This window comes from Martes martes (genome assembly GCF_963455335.1).
Source record: "Martes martes genome assembly, chromosome: 7".
Classification (NCBI taxonomy): Eukaryota; Metazoa; Chordata; class Mammalia; order Carnivora; family Mustelidae; genus Martes; species Martes martes.
The window spans coordinates 68,863,547-68,883,247 of NC_137894.1; the positions used below are offsets into that span (position 1 = coordinate 68,863,547).

General features: G+C 37.2%; 1 protein-coding gene and 1 pseudogene across 2 annotated transcripts in view; both read left to right on the forward strand.

Annotated features, from left to right (window-relative positions):
• AP4E1 (adaptor related protein complex 4 subunit epsilon 1) overlaps window positions 1-18,857 on the forward strand; it is a 60,156-nt gene extending 41,299 nt beyond the window's left edge. Inside the window, exons 16-21 of the mRNA XM_080809587.1 lie at window positions 349-472; window positions 4,991-5,249; window positions 8,807-9,364; window positions 12,454-12,644; window positions 14,592-14,749; window positions 15,787-18,857. Of these exons, the coding sequence (XP_080665713.1) occupies window positions 349-472; window positions 4,991-5,249; window positions 8,807-9,364; window positions 12,454-12,644; window positions 14,592-14,749; window positions 15,787-15,947 (1,451 nt within the window). The 3' untranslated portion in view covers window positions 15,948-18,857. The remainder of the gene's footprint in view (window positions 1-348; window positions 473-4,990; window positions 5,250-8,806; window positions 9,365-12,453; window positions 12,645-14,591; window positions 14,750-15,786) is intronic.
• On the forward strand, window positions 10,401-11,435 carry LOC308346552 (heterogeneous nuclear ribonucleoprotein A3-like; annotated as a pseudogene). Its single transcript has one exon. The product of its transcript is annotated as a heterogeneous nuclear ribonucleoprotein A3-like (transcript).
• Window positions 18,858-19,701: the final 844 nt, after the last annotated feature.

Here is a 19,701-nt window from a genome sequence, read left to right on the forward strand (position 1 = left end):
TTCCAATAAATGATAACTATTTTATTATTACTATAATTATTTGATTAGGTCATCTCCAGAGTCCCTTCCAGCTTAAAAATTGTCATTGGAGGAGTGTCTGGCTGGCTCAGTTGGTGGAGCCTGCAACTCTTCATCTCAGGGTTGTAGGTTTGAGCCCCATGTTAGGTATAGAGGTTACTTAAAAAAGTAAAATAAAATAAATAAAAATTGTCATTGGATTCTAACCTTCAGTTATTTTATTTCAGTAGTGAATGATAACTTTGTTAATTTCTTTTTTCCCCTCTAACTTTTGCTTTGTTTTAAATATGAACTTGTTTTTGTTCTAAAATTTTTGTTTTAAAATTCTAGTTCTCAATTTTGAACCATATGGACTCTCCTTTTCTTCATCTGGCTTCACTGGACGACAGTCTCCTGCTGGCATTTCTCTTGGTTCAGATATATCTGGGAATAGTGCAGAGATCGGGCTGAAGGAGTAAGTTCCTTTATTATTAAAATCGAGAACATAGGAGTATTTAAATTTCTTTAAAGTAGAAGCATCCCTGAAAGCTGAAATCTTTCAGCTCTTGTTTCAGTGGTTTCTATTTATTGTTTTCAAGGTGTTGATGTTGGACAAGAGAACTTGTAAGAGAGCTTGCTTCCTTCCAAGACAGCATAATGTATATAGAGTTTACACATGATAATGTGTGTGTCATTACTACATATTGTGTGTATGCATGTATGTGTATGTATGTTTCTGTATGTGTGTTATACACACACACACACACATATATATATACACATATGTACACACATAGGTTTTTAAAAGAAGTATGTGAGACCTTTTATACACAGGTGATTATTCAGCATGTCATTCTACATTTCTCAAAATCTTCTTACAGCCATTTCATTGGAAGGTTGACAGTACAGAGATGAAAATAAAATAAGATGACTGACTTCATTAAAGTCAGCTGCATACCTTGCTGAAAATGCTTTCAGAGCTGCTTTCCTGCCACCGTGAAAATTGGTGATATATTTGTCTAAATGTCTTAATGTGGAGCCAAATCTTCAATCAATTTAGGTAGATTTTGATTTTGGAAATATAAGTAAATTTTAGGAAATATAAGTAAATTTTTTAAGTTAAAAAAGTGAGGTTATACAAAGTGCCTCATAAAATCCAGTGAATAGGAAGTGGTTGATACATGGAAGCTGCTACTATGAATACTAATTGTCATTGCCATATTATCAATATCCAAAAGCTGAGTTAACCAAATGAAATTAGTGATCACTCTGGATAACTTTGGTTATTGACGTGACATAAAGTAATGAAAATGACTTCCTTCTTTGTGAAGAAGCTTCTTAAAAGAGTTAAAACTTTTTTTAACAATTTTAGTTTAATTCCAGTGTGGTTAACATGCAGTGTTACACTAGTTTCTGGTGTACAGTATAGTGATTCAACAATTCCGTATATTATTTAGTGCTTATTAAAAAATGTTTTGAGGGGCACCTGGGTGGCTCAGTGGGTTAAAGCCTCTGCCTTCGGCTTAGGTCATGATCCCAGGGTCATGGGATCGAGCCCCACATCGGGCTCTCTGCTCCACAGGGAGCCTGCTTCCCTTCCCCTCTCTCTGCCTGCCTCTCTGCCTACTTGTGATCTCTGTCAAATAAATAAATAAAATCTTTAAAAAAAAATGTTTTGAGTAATGGCAGCTTTGTTGAATAAATGTAATAAAATCTCAAAGGTGGCAACTTTGAAAGATACATTTGAATTTTGAGTCCTCATATGTTCATAATGGAGTCAGTCACTTTATTTTATGTTCATCTTTGCATTTGTTAGTCTTCTAGCATGATGGTTGGAAGAACTATATACCAGAAGACTGACTCTAATCTATGTAGATTATGAGGAATATAAGATGATATGCTGAATGAAATTCTCTTTCTTAGACTTTTTTACTGCTCTGTTGACACCCTTTTCTTTCCCAGACATTTAATTTTGGTATTCCAAGTATGGGGAACAGATATGATTTGTGAGCATTTGAATGTAGTGGTGATAGCAATTAAATGCCCCAGACAGAACACCGGGACAAGGGAAGGAGAGGACAGGAACCCTCTAAACCCAAGGAGGAAACTTAGTCTCTTACCTGTGCAACAGGTGACAGCATCTATTTGTTTACTACTGAACTAAGATCTGGGGGACTTGATTTACTTGATCCTTGTAAATCCTATACATATACATGTACTACTCTGAGAGAAATGACATTTGGCAGAGCTGCTAAGGAATAACACACATGCTGTGTTACCATGAAATGGAACTTAAAATTTAAAATTTCTTTAAAATTTAAAATTTTAATTTAAAATTTAAAATTTAAATTTTCTTTCCAAAGAGGACCACAGCTTACACATGTTTTCAGAGTTGGGAACCTATGTGGTAATTGACAAGGCAAATCAGCTTTAGAGAGCAGACAGCCACTCTTTTGCAATCTCTAGCAAGCTGAGAATAAAGTAGTAGCAAGCCCAATTTAGAATTTCTTACCTTAGGCCATCTTTGGGGGCTATCTGAAAAGGGAATTCCTAGAGCTGAATTAAAGTGTATCCCTAATCTTTTGAAGTTAGTTTGGCCAGAATTTACATCTGTGTTTGATTGATTTGATTAAAAACAATACAAAGGTATACCATGTAAACTCACGAATTTATCAAAACCCAAGCAAAGATGACTCATGTTTAAAAAAATTCTTTTACAGTATGTCTCATATTGTAAAGAAACATATTTTGTGTTCTTACTTACTTTTCCTGCTTTTTAGGCTGCCAATACATAATCCATGATGGAGAATTTATGTTCATAATAGGCATGTATGCAGGTGAAATATGCCAGAAAAGTCTTTAAAAGTATCTTGAAGCTCCTTTTAGGCTTATTTTTCCTCTCCTTTCCTATTTTGCCTGTTGTTGTGGATTGGATTCCCTGGGAAGTGCATTCCGTGATGGATTTAGCATGCAGAATGTAAAGGAGTGCCCTTGTGATCGCCACCTGTGGAAAGAAGGAGAAATAAGCAGGTTTGGGCAGAGGAAGGAGTTAAGATGCAATGCAGTCTAACAGCAGTCTCTGCTGACCCTGTGGGGAGCTCAGAAGTTAGAGTGACCCTTCAGAGTTGTCCTGAATTGGGTCCACATGGGTGGCCAGGACTCTACACTTTTGTTCATAAGTCACTGGGTGTGGGCTCCCCAGGGAGGTATATGGTCTCAGGCAATGTGTCCCTCTGCAGCCGAGGCAACGCCAAAGCATGCTATACTCCCGGCGATTAGGGCAACAAGTCCTTTATTGAAGAGTCATCTGGATGGAGCATCCCAGGGTCCACCACACTTAACTTTTTTTGTTAACTGATATTTAAATAATTTACTAGTAAAACTTGGAGAGTTTCCCCTTTTTCTCCTTAATTAAAGGATATGTTTTTATAAACAGGGTTATAGAAACACTGTGGGCATTTATGAATCCCTTTGAGTTTCTGCTGTTGAGCATCCTAGAGATGCTGGGGGTCATCTTAGTGGTTCCTGTGACCACTTGTGATGTGCTCATGCAAGAAAACTGCTTTTCTTCTCACAGATCTGATGGATAACTAATAGTTTTACTTTTTCTAAAAAAAACTTTTTTAGAAGGCTCTTTTGGTAGGTGAAAGAAAAGGAGAAATCAAGATATTTGTAAAGGAACATTCAGCAGTAAAATTCAAAGAGGAGAATTAGACTAATTCCCTCTAGGCATTCTTTATTAACATTCAGATTGTCTTTCAGCTAATTTGTATTTAATAGCATTAGTTCTTCACTCAGTATGAGGTATAACCACCTGTCTTTGTTTCTGGCATAGTATAGAAAACCAAATTGATCATGATTCCAACAGACTAGCAGGGACTAGTAACCAGTACAGATATTTCTGAGTTTTTCTGTTAGATTCATTTCATGATCTGCCTATCTTGTGGTACAAATTTTACGATGCTGTTTTGGACTATGACAGGGATGCTTAAATGAGCCAAGTGCAATGGACACATAGTTCTTATATGTAAACAATAAAGGTAATCTTTGGCTGTTTCAGCCTGCACTTGGGATTATTCACAGCTGTAACTTTTGACACAACAGTAGGTGAGTCCAAATTCTAATCACTACTTTTAATTCTTCAACTCAAGCATAAAGAAACATAACCTTCATGCCAAAACTCTTAATTTTTTCTTTTATAGCTCAGACCTCATTTCATTTTAATAAAAGTACATTTATAATAGTTGAAAATGTAGCTAGTGTTCACATTAAGAAAACTTTTTGGATGGGTTAAGAATGGGTTTGAATGATTTTTTTTTTTTTCTTTCAGCAGGATTTTATTATATAGTGTCTTCCTTCTTTGGGTGATTATAGCTAAGAAACTTAAAAGTCATTTCTGATCTTTAACTCATCAGCATTAGAGGTATTTTTGAAAAGTCAATGGAGGAAAGGAACTAATTTATAGTAGTTCTGTTTTTGGATAACTTATTCAAGCCGTAAAATGAAAATTAAGTGATCTAAAATTTTTAACTAAGTCTAGAGTTCTTTTGCCTTCAATCCTTTAGCTGGGGGGTAAGGGGACATTGGCTGAAATTAAAATAAAATCTAGGTTTTACTTCCTGACATATAGAATATGAAAGCTGTATGTATGTATGTATGTATTTATCTATTTATGTATTTATTTGTTTGACAGAGAGAGAGGAGTGAGAGAGAGAGAGTGTGAGCAGGGGCTGGGGGCAGAGGCAGAGGGAGAGAATCCCAGGCAGGCTCCATCCCCAGTGCAGAGCTTGATGCAAGGCTTAATCTCACAACCCCCAGACTTGAGCTTGAGCTAAAAATCAGGAGTCGTTGCCTAACCAACTGAGCCACCTGGGGGACCCCTGAAAGCTGTTTTCAAAAGACCATGGCAATCATGTGTTTTAAAAAATGCCTTGAGAAAGTAACTCTTCAGCAGTTATTTAAGTTGTTCTGATTTCATTCTTAATCTTCTTAGGACAAATAGCTTGAAGCTGGAAGGTGTAAAGAAATTGTGGGGGAAAGAGGGTTATCTTCCCAAGAAGGAAGGCAAAACTGGGGATGAAACTGAAGCTCCGCCTATTCCTCAAGAGAGTATAATAATGGAGAATGTAGACCAAAATATAACAAAAAAGGATCAGTGTCAAGTCCTTACCCAATCTAAAGAGGAGAAAGAAAAACAGCTGCTGGCATCATCATTATTTGTTGGGCTAGGATCAGAAAGTACAATCAATTTGGTAAGTAGTCCATTATATTCCTCTGGGAATCTGTGTCCCTGTCTTGTATAAAAAAACTGGTTCGACAAAAGTTCTTGGCTCCCATACACATGGTGGGAAATGGCTTTCCCAGCTCCAGAGCCACCAATGACATACTTTTTATATTCCTGAAAGAGAAATTCTAATTAGTTTAGCTTGAGTCAGGTGTTTTCTGTAGTCCAGTCAGCTGGGGCAAGGGTAAGGGTCCAAATGAAGTTACATATATGACCACAGGTATTACTCCTGTGGGAGTTCTCAGTGGGAACTTCACAGTTCTCAGTGGGAAGGGGGCTTGATGAAAGTACTGGCAATAACAATAGTTCAACAATATTGATATGTCTGTGGAAAAAGTACTTCTCAAAATGGCATTTTTAATAGTAAAAAATAGGAATCAGTTTAGATGTCTAATAGTAGGAGAATGGGTACATAAATTATGTTAGCTCAGAATATTACTTAGCCATTAAAAATGATAAATACTGCATTGTAAAATAACAAATACATGTAATATATTAAGCAAAAAGGCAGAATATAAAGTTTTATTTATACTTTGTTTATAACTGTTAAGAAGATAAAAGTTAAAAAGATAATTCCTTTCAGTCTCAATATACAAAAATGTATTGAGACTAAAAGGAATTACACAAAATGAAAATTATACTACGGCATTATGATTAAAAAACTTTTTATGCTGACATATTATTATCATAGTAAAAGAATGAAAAATTGGAGTGAAGGGCAGGTGCTATTTTTGAGCATCTCAGAATTCCATGTAATTTTCCATTTGGTGGACTGATGGACCTACCTGGTACAAAATTGTGGTTAGAGCTACATTTTCTTCAGTTTTACATCATTCCAGTTCTTTCATCTTCCTTCTCTCTTGGTGGAATTTTCCCTCCATTCCTATACTCTTTGCCTGTTTTCTCTTTCTTTTCTAGTACACCCCATTTCTATCAGACTTGATATTCCCTCCTAAGGAAAAAAAAATTCAGTCTAGATGTATTAATAAGTAATGTATCTGAATGCTGTCTCAGCATTTGGATTTCAGCAGCAAGGTGACTTATTTGGGGTCCTTAAGGTGTTCCAGCTGACTGTGGTAAGGGTACCTGTGAATTCCCTGGCACTGTTGGGGAAGTTCTCAGTGGTCACAGTGCACCCAGGCTTATGGAGCCCTGATCTGTGAATCCCATGGCTACTGTTGAAGCTCTCAACAAAGTGCAAAGCTTTCAGTTAAACAGTCTTTCTCAAGAGAACATTCAGTGTGACAAATGATCCAGCCTTTTTTTTTTTTTTTTGGTAGTGAGCTCAATACTAGAAATATAATTAGGATGTTTTTTCATTTAAGGTATACTAGATCCTTTTTGGGTTAATTTTTTACATAATTCTCTCTAAGGATCAAGGCTCCCCCCCCCATCTTTGCCTTCCACGTTATCTTCATTTCTAGTTTTTTAAGTTTTTATTTAAATTTTAGCAAGTTAACCTGCAGTGTAATATTAGTTTCAGGTGTAGAATTTAGTGATTTAATACAATATTTGGTGCTCATGACTACAATTGCCCTCCTTAATCCCCATTATCTATTTAACCCAAACCCCCATGCCCTTCCCTTCTGGTAACCCTCAGTTTGTTCTCGATAGTTAAGAGTCTGTTTCTTGGTTTTCTGTTCTCTTTTCCCTTCATTTTTTTTTTCCTTCATTTTTGAAAGTTATTTTCTCTGAAGTCTAGGTTGACTGTTTCTTTTCTTTAAATATTTTAACAAATATGTCACTCTAGTGTCTTATGGCTTGTGGAGCTTCTGATTAGCAGCAGATTAGACAGTACAGAAGAAAAAAATCTTGAAGACAAAGTATTTGAAACGACCCAAAATGAAACACGGAAAAGAGAGAACAAAAAACAAATGAAAACACTCAGAGCATTAGTGACTTGAGGAGCAACACTGAACAGTCTAATTCAAGTCCCACAGCTACTTGAAAATGGAAGTCCTTCACCCACCCACTCCTTTTCATTTTTGTGTGAATAAAATTTTAGTTCTTGTTTGATGACTTCTGAATCAAAAGATAGGAGACAAATTTATCTGCTGAGAGTTGGAAGAAGTATTGGGACTTGAGGGGGTGAGAGGGTATGGAAGAGGAACTAGAATTCTGGTTAACTAGAATCTCATGAATGATGGCCCCGCGGCCGCAAGGAGGTTGGAGATGTGCATTTAGAGTAGTGCCAGTCTGCTACACTGATTCTAGATAGGACTTTGGAGTGTAAGAGTGAACTGTGAGCCATCACTCCACTCTTTTTTTTTTTCTTTTTTTAAAGATTTTATTTATTTATTTAATAGACAGAGGTCACAAGTAGGCAGAGAGACAGGCAGAGAGAGGGGAAAGCAGGCTCTCCGCTGAGCAGAGAGCCCGATGTGGGGCTCAATCCCAGGATTCTGGGATCATGACCTCAGCCGAAGGCAGAGGCTTCAACCCACTGAGCCACCCAGGCGCCCCCATCACTCCACTCTTAATGTAGATTTGCAGACCATTTCCCAGGAGTCTTGGTTCAAGGAAGGCAGATTTGCCATTCCCATTTCCTGAGTCTGGAGGAAACGTCACTAGTCACTGATAGAGTTCTTGCCTGCTGTGTGTGTTAGCTACTGCCAGTTAGTTCTTGAGATAAAATCAGTTTTTCTTTTCTGTTTATTGACTTGTGGGCCATGAAATCATGGTTATTATAGACTACCAAACCAGAGTTTGAGCCATTCCTGTATTTTAAGGTATCTTCTCTTCTACAGGACAACTCTGGAAACCCCAAAAATGGCTAGGTATCTCACTGTTTTTATTTTATTTTTTAAATATTACTGCTTTTTATTTTTACTTTTTTTTTTATCTTTTCAAAAGATTTTATTTATTTATTTGACAGAGAGAGCACAAGTAGGGGGAGTGGCAGGTAAGGGAAAGGGAGAAACAGACTCCCCACTAAGCAGGGAGACTGATGTGGGGCTTGATCCCAGGACCTTGGGATCATGACCTGAGCTGAAGCCTTAATTGACTGAGCCACCCAGGTGCCCTGTTTTTATTTTTTTAGAGAGAGTGCATGCAAGTAGTTGGGGAGGGATAGTGAGAGTGGGAGAGAATCTCAAGCAGACTCTGTGCTCAGCACAGAGTGAATGCAGGGCTCAATCCCATGACCCTGAGATTATGACCTGAGCCAAAATCAAGAGTCAGACGCCCAACGAACTGAGCCATCCAGGTGCCCCTCACTGTTTTTAATTTTTGCAGTTCTCTACTTTAGCATTCCAAAACTGAGCAAATTTTTAGAATTGTTCACAAATGACTTTTTGACTTTCTTTTTCTGATTTTATGTTTTTATGAGAAATAAGACTTAGCTAATAGTTCAAAGTGAGGTAGCTGTCAGAATTTTAGGGCTTAACATTTTATTCATCTCTGATTCTTTTGTTAATCTATGCGTTATAGATAGAATCTTAACAAGTTAGTAAAATGCTCATTTGAAATTACAGAAAAATGTTTAAAATTCATGACTGGTAGAATTATTATGTTTTATTTTTGCAGCTAGGAAAAGCAGATACCATATCTCACAAATTCAGAAGGAAATCAAAAGTCAAGGAAACTAAAAGTGGAGAAACAACCAGTGCTCATATGACCTGTTCTTACTTTGGTTCTTCGTCAGATGCAACTTACGAAGATGATTATTATTTGGATACTTTACAGGATAGAGGAGACAAAGAATTAAGTAAATTTTCTCTCAACTCTGAGCTTTTGGATTCTGAGTCACTCACAGAACTGTCCTCAGTTGAGAAACTCTCCAATTGCAAGCTGTCTTCTTCACCTTCTTTGTTCACTGATAATAATATGGAAGGTTTTCACCCTTCTCAGTCCACTGCACCCTCAGTTGCTAATGAAACCTCTTTAGCTTCTTCTTTGCTGGAAGAAACTTCTGAACACATGCATTCAGATCTTGTGGAGGTCTGTCATAATGAAACCGTATCAGTGTCTTCTTACAAAATTTGGAAAGATGATTGTTTATTCATGGTCTGGTCAGTTTCTAATAAGAGTGGTTTGGAATTGAAAAGTGCTAACTTAGAAATTGCTCCAGCAGAAAATTTCAAGGTAAGACAATGAATGGTTCCTTATTTCTGCCTTAAATGGACAATGCTTACTTAATGTTTCTGATGTTTGATCTTCTGATGGTTTTTAAATTTCTTCCACATCCTTTCCTCTTTAGTATAAAACCCCAAAGGTGTGACAGGTTTTTTATTTATTATTTTGAGTAGGGATAAATTATTCAAAAGAGACAAGGAAACATAAAGATTTTCCACCTGTATTGGGGAAGGCCATAAAGATAAAGTGAGTATCAATAGAGCACAGTAGTTAAAAAGGTGGGCTATTGACACAGAATGCTTAGCTTTGAATCTTGCTTCTGCTACTTATTAGCTGTGTTACATGGTCAGGTTATGTAACTTCGAGTTTCCTCACATTTAAAATGAAGATATTAATAGTGTCTGCCTGTTACTGCTAGGAGAAAATGAATTAATATCTGTAAAATGCTTATAGCAGTACCTGGCACATGGTATGTGTTACCGTGTTACTATTTTCAGTGTGTATTTTGTGTTTTTTTGCACTCTTTAAATGTCTCATTCATTCTTGTTATAAACACTGAGACAAAGTTCTCAGATTAACAAAGCAGAGCATCAAAGAGTAAGAATATTGAAGGATAAATATGTATATTGTCTGCTGCCTTTTTCTCTCATTGATTTATTATTCTATACTGAGTGCTTGGGCACCAATTGCATTTCTTCCCTAGCTTTAAGAGATTGCCATTGTGATTTCTGGAAATATGTTTAATTACATTATTGTATGGGTGTCCTTGGTGGAGTTATAATGAGATTTGACCAGAAGATCAGTTAGTTACTCCACAAGATGGACTCCGTTTCTTCTGTGGGCTAAAATGTGTTGAATGGGTTATTGCCTGAACCACTGACAAGGGCAGAAGTTCCTGACCCTAGATTAAGAGTCATTAAGGGCATTAAGATCACCAGTGGAACTTAAAAAAAATGAAAGAGAATCCAGCCTCAAAATGGAGGTAAAACTGCTGCCCAGTCATCCCCAAGCCCCACTCCGGCTGTTGCTGCTGCCACTGGGAGGAGGGGGCCATGATCCAAAGGAACCAGAGCAGTTGAGAAAACTGTTTTTTGGTGGTTTGAGCTTAGAAACTAACTGATGTTAATTTAACAGAACATTTTGAAAAATGGGGTATACTTACAGATTGTGTGGTGATGAGAGACCCCCAAACAAAAACTTTCTAGGGGTTTTGGTTTTGTGACTTACTCTCGTGTTGAAGAGGTGGATGCAGCAATGTGTTCCTGACTACACAAGGCTGATGGGCGTGTAGTAGAACCAAGGAGAGCTGTTTCTAGAGAGGATTCTATAAAGCCTGGTACCCATCTAACAGTAAAGAAAATTTTTGTTGGTGGTATTAAAGAAGACACAGAAGAATATAATTTGGGAGACTACTTTGAAAAGTATGGCAAGATTGAAACCATAGAAGTTATGGAAGACAGAGTAGAAAAAAAGAGGATTTGCTTTTGTAACTTTTGATGATCATGATACAATTGATAAAATTGTTCAGAAATATCACACTATTAATGGGCATAATTGTGAAGTGAAAAAGGCCCTTTCTAAACAAGAAGTGTAGTCATTTGGATCACAAAGAGGTCGTGGAGGTGGATCTGGCAACTTCATGGGTCGTGGAGGAAACTTTGGAGGTGGTGCTAACTTTGGCCATGGTAGAAACTTTGGTGGAAGAGGAGGTTATGGTGGTTGAGGTGGTGGCAGCAGAGGCAGTTATAGAGGAGGTGATAGTGGCAACTGTGGTGGTTGTCCTGGTTATAGTAGTAGAGGAGGCTAAGGTGTTGGTGGACCAGGGTATGGACACCAAAGAGGCAGAAATGGTGGTGATGGTGGAGGATATGATGGTCACAACGAAGGAGGAAATTTTGGAGGTAGTAACTATGGTGGTGGTGGAAATTATAATGATTTTGGAAGTTATAGTGGACAACAGCAATCAAATTACGGACCCATGAAGGAGGGCAGTTTTGTTGGAAGAAGCTTGGGGAATTCCTATGGTGATGGTTATGGATCTAGTGGTGGAAGTGGTGGATTTGGTAGCAGAAGGTTCTAAAAAAACAAGAAAAGGGCTACAGTTCTTAGCTGGGAGAGGAGCGAGGAGTTGTCAGGAAAGCTGCAGGTTACTTTGAGACAGTTGTCCCAAATGCATTAGAAGAACTGTAAAAATATGCCTAGAAGGAATGATGACCCAAAGTCAGAAAAGTTACTAAACTTAAATAGGAAAATCTTCTTGTTCAGGACTGTCATAGCCACAGTTTGCAAAAAGTGCAACTACTGATTAATGCAATGTGGTATCAATTAGATGTACATTCCTAAGGTCTTTTATCTATTGCAGCTTTGTCTTATTCTTTTCATTATATCAGGTATATTGTCCTGTAAATTGTGGTAATTGTACCATGAATAAAAAATTTTAAGGAAATTAAAACAAAACAAAACAAAATCCAATCCAGCTGCTTGAGTTGTATCCCCATAGCTTGAGTAAGTGTGTAGATTGAGAAGGGATGACACCTGTGTGTGTGTGTATATATATACACATTTTTAACTCCCCTGGGATTTTAAAAAATTAATTTTTCAAAGATTTTATTTGTCTGAGAGGAGAGAGAGAGAAAGAGAGCATGAGCAAGGGGATGGGCAGAGAGAAAGAGAGAGAGAAGTAGACTCCCTGCTGAGCAGGTAGCCTGACCCTGGAATCATGACCTGAGCTGAAGGCAGACACTTAACTGACTGAACCTTCCAGGTGCGCCAACTCTCCTAGCTTTAAACATCTGGTGCTAGCCAGGATTGAGAACCAAAAGATACAAGTTTAATAATTTTTATATTGTTGTTGCTATATTTTACAGAGATTTTCACTGCAATTTGTTACATATCTTTTACGTATATACTATTTCTTGATTATCTGTGCTAGTGAATTTTTCTCAAAGTGAAGTTGTCAGTCATTTTCATGATGTGGTTTATTTTCAGCATCTTACAGTAGTGTGTTTTTGTATCACTTCAATAAAGTAGAAAATTGGTATTCATATGATAGTCTGTATTGATCCCTTCTTCAGTACTTTTATTATTTTATTTTACAGATCACCGAGCAACCTGGATGCTGCTTGCCCCCAGTAGAAGCAGGAAGCATTAAAACCTTTCAGTATAGTGTGCAGATGGAGGAACCTTTTACGGAAGGGAATCTTTCTGGTTTTATAAACTATCAAATGATGGATACTCCGTCTGTTCAGCTTGAATTTTCTGTAAACTTATCATTATTAGATTTCATTAGGTAAATATCTTCTGGAAAGTTAATTCAAGTTTTTCATTCATTTAGCAAATATTTATTAGGCCTTCTCTCTGGACAGAAACACTGTGCTAGGTGCTAGGGAGTATAATAAATATATAGTCCCTACCTTTAGGGAGTGTTCAGTCTGGGGAAGAGACATTAAACAATCACATGAATGCATATCTGATTTTGAATTGTGCTGTGAAGAGAAAGTAAATGGTACGAAGAGCAATTATAATATGGGACCTGATTTAGGCTGGGTTGATTAGTAATCTTGGAAAACCTCTGAGAGAAAGTAACATTAAAGTAATGTTTAAGCTGAAATAACTTCAGAGATTCTGCCTTGCTTTTTTAAAAAAAGCTTTTAAAGTTTCTCTCATTTATATTTCATTTATTTGAATAATTATTTCATAAAATCTGTTTACTAAGCTTTAGAGATCTGTAAGAAAATTACTCAAGGTTATTAAACTTCTGTTAGATATTGTCAGTATTTATCATTATACTAGACACTATGCAGTATTACCAGAATTAATTGAAGATAACTTCTTCACTCTTCTGCTCTCATTAGGTTTTATGGATATATTTTACCGTTTTGTTTTTTTTTTCTTGAAGATTTTTATTTATTTGTCAGAGAGAGAGAGAGTGAAAGAGGGAGAAAAAGCGCACAAGTCGGGGTAGCAATAGGCAGAGGGAGAAGCAGGCTCCCCACCAAGCAAGGATCCTGATGTGGGACTCGATTCCAGGACCCCGGGATCATGACCTGAGCCGAAGGCAGCTGCTTAACCAACTGAGCCACCCAGGTGTCCCCCTATATTTTACTGCATTCAAGCATTTTTTAAATTGAAGGTTGCCGGAACCAAGATTGCAGAATGCCAATGAATATCTATAAAATTTTTTTAACCTTCACCCATTCATTTGTGTTACACTGCTATAATTTTTACCTACTCTTTAAAATCTTTTAGTAAAAACATGTCTGTCACTCTTTCAAAGAATATATTTCTGCATATGGTGCTGTATAAGATAGAATCCAGCCTTCTGAAAACTTACATTCTCTGACTAAAGGTGTATCCCATGATGAGCACTAGTGACCTGAAAAAGTACAATATATACAATAAATAGTTCTTCAGTGTATATTAATAAAATCCTATGTATCTTTAAAAAACATTTTTCCTAATTATAAAATAAGTGTGCAATTATTATAAAAATTCAAATGCTTTAGAAAAATATAAGTAGAATTTGAAAGTTCCTTAAAATTCTACCCCCAGAGACCCAATGTTCACTATTTGATCTTCAGTCTCATGAACAGTTTTTTTTTTTTTAAGATTTTATTTATTTATTTGACAGATGGAGATCACAAGTAGGCAGGGAAGCAGGCAGAGAGAGGAGGAAGCAGGCTCCCTGCTGAGCAGAGAGCCCCATGCGGGCTCTATCCCAGGACTCTGGGATCGTGACCTGAGCCGAAGGCAGAGGCTTTAATTCACTGAGCCACCCAGGCGCCCCTCATGAACGGTTTTCAAAAATACATTTATTAAAATTCTTTCCTTGGTCTAATTTACATAAGGTGGTAGATCCTTGTATTCATACTCTTGTACATGATGTTGATAGTGTCTTACTATTCCCAAATCCAAAGTATACATGAAAGTTTTATATTTAAATGATTCGTGAAATTACTTGGTAAAATTTAACTGAAATTACTAATACTTAGACAAAGAGAGAGCTGAGTGATTTATTGAAAAGACATCTACACTTTAATAACATCTTTTTTCAGTATTTTCATCAGTTTGGAGGATGATAAACATTCTAATCATAGTTAATTTAAAACATAAATTTTGCGGAACCCAGGTTTACAAAGATTGCGTTCTATTCCCATGAGTTATTTGATATGTATTTGTTTGTTTAGAATTATTTCATTCTTCTGGACATAAATCTAATTTTAAAAATTATTTTCAGGCCATTAAAAATCTCAACTGAAAACTTTGGCAAACTCTGGTTATCCTTCGCAAATGATGTGAAGCAAAATGTTAAAGTGTCAGAATCTCAAGCTGCTCTGCCTTCTGCCCTAAAGACCCTGCAACAGAAACTAAGACTTCATGTTGTTGAGATTATAGGTTCGTAGAGTTACGAAAAGGCAATCTTGTGTTTATAGGGGCTTGCTCACAGTCAGAACACGAATCAGCTTCTATGAGTATCCGATTTTGTAGAGCTGTATTTCCTGTTATGAGTACCTTTCAAATGAGTGTGTGGTTCAGACATTATTAAGTAATTTTTTTTGTGTGGTAAGTTACACATGACAAAAGTTTCCATTTTAACCAATTTTAAGTGTACAGTTCTTTGGCATTAAGTACGTTCACGTTGTTGTACAACAATTGCCACCATCATTTCCAGAACTTTTTCCTCTTTAGTTAAAACTCTGTGCCCTTTAAACACTAACTCATCATTCCCCCTTCCTCTCTACCTCCTGGCAACCACCATTCTTCTTTCTGTCTCTATGAATTCAACTATTCTAGGTGTCTCATATAAGCAGAATCATGCAATATTTGTCCTTTTGTGACTGGCTTATTTCATTTAGCCTGTCTTCAAGGTTCATTCATGTAGCATGTGTCAAAACTTCTTTCCTTTTTAAGCCTGAACACTATTTACTATTCACTGTATGAATGTACCACATTTTGTTTATCCCTTCATCTGTTGATGGACACTTGGGTTGCTTCCCCCTTTTCGCTATTAGAAATAATGCTGCTGTGAATGTGAGTGTGCAGATAATCTGTGTTCAAGTCCCTGCTTTCAGTTCTTTTGGTTATATAATTTTATATTTAATTTTTGAAAAAATTGCCATATCATTTTCCACAGCATCTGTACCATTTACATTCCCACCAGCAGTGTATAGAGGTTCCAATTTCTCCACATCCTCACCAGCGGTTGTTACACATGCATGCGAGTGTGTGTGTGTGTGTGTGTTATCATACACACACACATATATATATACTCATATATATATCTTATATTTGAGTAGGAATGCATTTCTGTACTGATCAGTGATGTTGAGTGTCTTTTCACATGCCTGTTGGCCATTTATATACCTTCTTTGGAGAAATGTCTACTTAAGTCCCTTTGTCTTAAAGAATTTTTAATTTTTGTTTTGTTGTAGGCAATGAAGGGCTTTTGGCCTGTCAGCTGCTCCCATCCATCCCCTGCTTGCTGCATTTTCGAGTTCATGGTGACGTATTAGCCCTGTGGTTTAGATCCTCCTGCTCTACTCTTCCTGACTATTTACTGTATCAGTGTCAGAAGGTGATGGAGGGATCCTAGCAGAAGCTCTGCTTATATTTTACTCCATCAGAATAAATGGTTTACATAGATAAACGTACTTACCAAAGTAAAAAGAACTCTTGGTACTTCTAATGAAAACGGGGCTTATTTTAAGCTATGGTTCTATGTGTTTTCTTTATGAATCCTGATCAAGGAAAGATCCCAAGGAACTGTATCCTTAACTTTACTCAGGATTGTACAGTACGTTTGGGTCCCAAAAAAGTGACCTAAACTAATGTTATAAATTGCTAATGATTTATATGTCACTTAGTGTAGAGGGACTGAAAATATTTATTTTGTTATAAATAATTTTATAGCAAATTTCCTCTAGTGCTAGCTGATTTGTAGTAAAGCCAAGTCTCAGTTTTCTGCACTAATGGAAGGGAGACAGACATGGCATTGATAATCCCAAACCTAATTCATATTTGGCTTTGGAATGCAGTAAAGCTTTTTGATAGGCAGGTCATTACTTTCAATTATGTTCTTCTTAAATCAGTACTGAACTAAGTTGGCACAGTACACACTAACAGTTCAGGAGATGCATGAGCATGCTGGATATTGGGGGGATTCAATCTGTGATATAGTTTTTATTGTAGAAAACTCATTACACATACTTGCAGATAATTTGGCTACAAAATTTGTTTATTTTCCCACTTGCATTTATTTTTAAAATTCAAAGTGAATCACTGTATTCTTATTTTAAAAACCCAGAGCCATTTACAAAATATTGTCATGTGGAAACACAACCTATAAGAGCACACAGTACTAAAACAAACATATATAAAAGGACATTTTAGTTATGGTGAATATCTTAGTGTCCATTTAAGTCTGTTTCGGTCTTTTCGACAAGCTGAATTTTTTGAGTACAAATGGCAAAGCCATCTTTACTGGCTTTTGAGTCCACTAGTACTCAGTGGATAAAACCAAAGCAGTGACTGCTTAAGTATACCAGACAGGTTCTTCAGTAAAATATATCATTTTGTTGTTGTTAGTTGTGCCTTTATGGCCTCTGTCAGAACTCTTATCAGTAAAAGAGGTTAAGCCTACTATGAATGATGGACCACAATCTTGAGATTGTACATTAAAGTTAAAAACTGAAATAGTAAGTATTTTATAAAATCTTATGGTGCTGTGGAAAATATTTATTATTTCACTTTTTCTGACACTTCACCATGGACACTGTTCTGGTAATATAATTTTAAGTCCTTGCAGTTAATTCTTTGGTTAATTGGTACTGTTTGTCATGCAGGTGTGGAATTCGGTTTAAATTATCTCACTAATCATAACTGATACAGATACTAAGGGGATTCCCCAGAGCTGATAGATTTCATTAGTTTTTCATGTCTAGTGTTTTCCTCCCTAAAAACTCAAGCGCTATTTTAAAAAATTAATATTAAAGTTATTCGTTTTTAAAAATGTAGCACCTTGTTAATTTTATGCTTTTAAAAACATGCAGTGAAACCTTGCTATAAGAGCAATGATAAGTGACTGGAATTTCCTGTCTAGGTTTCTCCTTTTGAGTAGATCAGATTCATCTTCAAGTTCCCAGCAGTGTTGTAGTGAAGGGAGTGAGCTCTCTCTGGGGTAGTGGACACTGGGGGCTAAACTTATCAGCTTCTTTATTTCTACCTCTGTCACCAACACCCCCCTAATTCTGCTCTTACTCTGACAAAGAAACAAGATGTATCCTCTCACTTTGTAGAGGAGAGTAGTGTATGGCAAAGGAGGTGCTCTAATTTTTTTGTGTCCTTACTTCTGTGTGTTTGTGTGATCATGAAGGCTGGGTTGAGTATGGAGCAGTGGGTGTAAAGTGTCTAGCAAGCAGACAGACAACCGCCTGGGAGAGATTACAATGAACTATAGTGCTGCTTGGCTGCAAGATTGTTCAGGGGTGGCAGCAGCAGTTGTCATGAAAGACATGACTTGGCCAGCAGAGCTGTGTAATGGTGGGACACGTGTAGTGGTAGGTTAGGGCAGGGACGTCGTTTTGGCCTGCCATGGGGAACTTCGTGCCACTTTTGTTCTTTCTGAACTCACTAAATGGAAAATAGGGTGTCAGAGTTTCCACTGAAGTGATTAGTAGAATGTTTACAATGTTTATATTTTTATGGTTTTAAAAACAACAACAAAAAAAGAATAAATTGTAAAGAACTTCAGAGCAGTATATATTTTGCCTCGATTAATTCAATGTTTTAAATTCTAAATCAGGCATCACCAACCTTTTTTGCATTGCAGGAGCTGTGACTCTAAAATAGGGAGAATGAGTTTTGTGGATAGACAATCTCTTTACCGTACAGTCGTGGTTTAGTCATGTGAGGGGGCAACATTTGGAGTAAGAGCTCTGATGGGGACCCTCAGCTGTGTGAGAAGGCCAGCGACGGAGGTGAATACAGGGCAGACAGGCTCCCACCAGAGTAGTCCCTGCGGGGGCGAGCAGATCAGGCTCAGGGGAACATGGACCCCAAGTGAGGGTCCTTCTGAAGATAACACAGATGGAAGCAGTGCGGTCCCCAAAAGCTCATGTGCCAAGCTTGCCGAGCGCAGCATGTGCCCTGCAGAACGGCAACATAAGCAGTGACCTGCTAGCCTCTACCAAAACAGTTGTGCTGAAAATGCAGTATTGTTTTTTTTCTTCTCTTTTATTTCATGTCCGTAATATCGTACAATATTGAGCTCTTTGTCTTTTTTATGGATAAATGTGGTCTTTGTCTCATAATTGTGAGCCACTGAAAGTGCACTGAACCTATTCACATGTCTTTAAGGTGTTTTGCTGTGTAAAATTTTAGGAGAGAAAAATGCAAGTGAGAATGACAGCCTAATAGGCATTAATTACCTTATTTTGGAGTTGAATGCTGTAATTGGAAAAAATTCAATTAAACATGTAATAAATACAGAATGATCTATACTGTTCTTTGGTCTGTGCGTTTTTTATTGTCTAAACAGCTGAGTAATAAGTAAATCCTACTCAGTGATTTGATGGGGTTGGTGAAATAGAACAGACATAACTGGAATAGGATGAAAAGGGTAATTTACTCATAACGGTCCCCAAGAATGTGGTCTAATTGGTTAAAAGTAAAGATACTGCTGTTTCTGTGTGATGTTCAAAGAGCACTTTGTGGGCTTCAGACAGGGTAGAGTGTGGATTTATCCTCAGGTGCATGTCCCTATCCTCTGTAGCCTGACCAGAGCATTCAAAGCAGTGTTCTGTTTCTATTATTCCCTCTCCCTAAAGCCACCAGAAGATGCAAGAAACACAGTAAGTCAGTTGGTGACTTAGTGACCAAAGACTCTGAGTCTTCTGGCCATTTCTGCATGTGTATCCTAAAACACAAAGCTGGATCAAAAATGGCATTAAATCTCACCGATTTGTGCCTACCATTGGCTATAATGTATAGCAGACAAATTCTGAGATTTGCAGCCCCATCTTTGGGGCACAGAAGGTAAAATGCACCACATCTGCTGCAGTAGTTGAAAAGAAGGGCCTCGTGAAGGGAGGGCGGGCTGTTGCCAAATGGGCAGGATTCATGATTGTATGAAAGCTGCTTGTTTATTTGTGTGCATAATGAGACTATGAACTTTTTATGATTAAGGACCATGTAAATGTTTTATGTTCCTTCTGCCTGATACATAATAGGCACTCAGTGATAGGGGCTCAGCTTACTGAATGAATGACTTGTCCCCTCAAAATAAATAATGTGAGACCAGGTAATATCCAGGGATTGATTTTAGCAATCCCATGGCTCTCCGAAAAGTA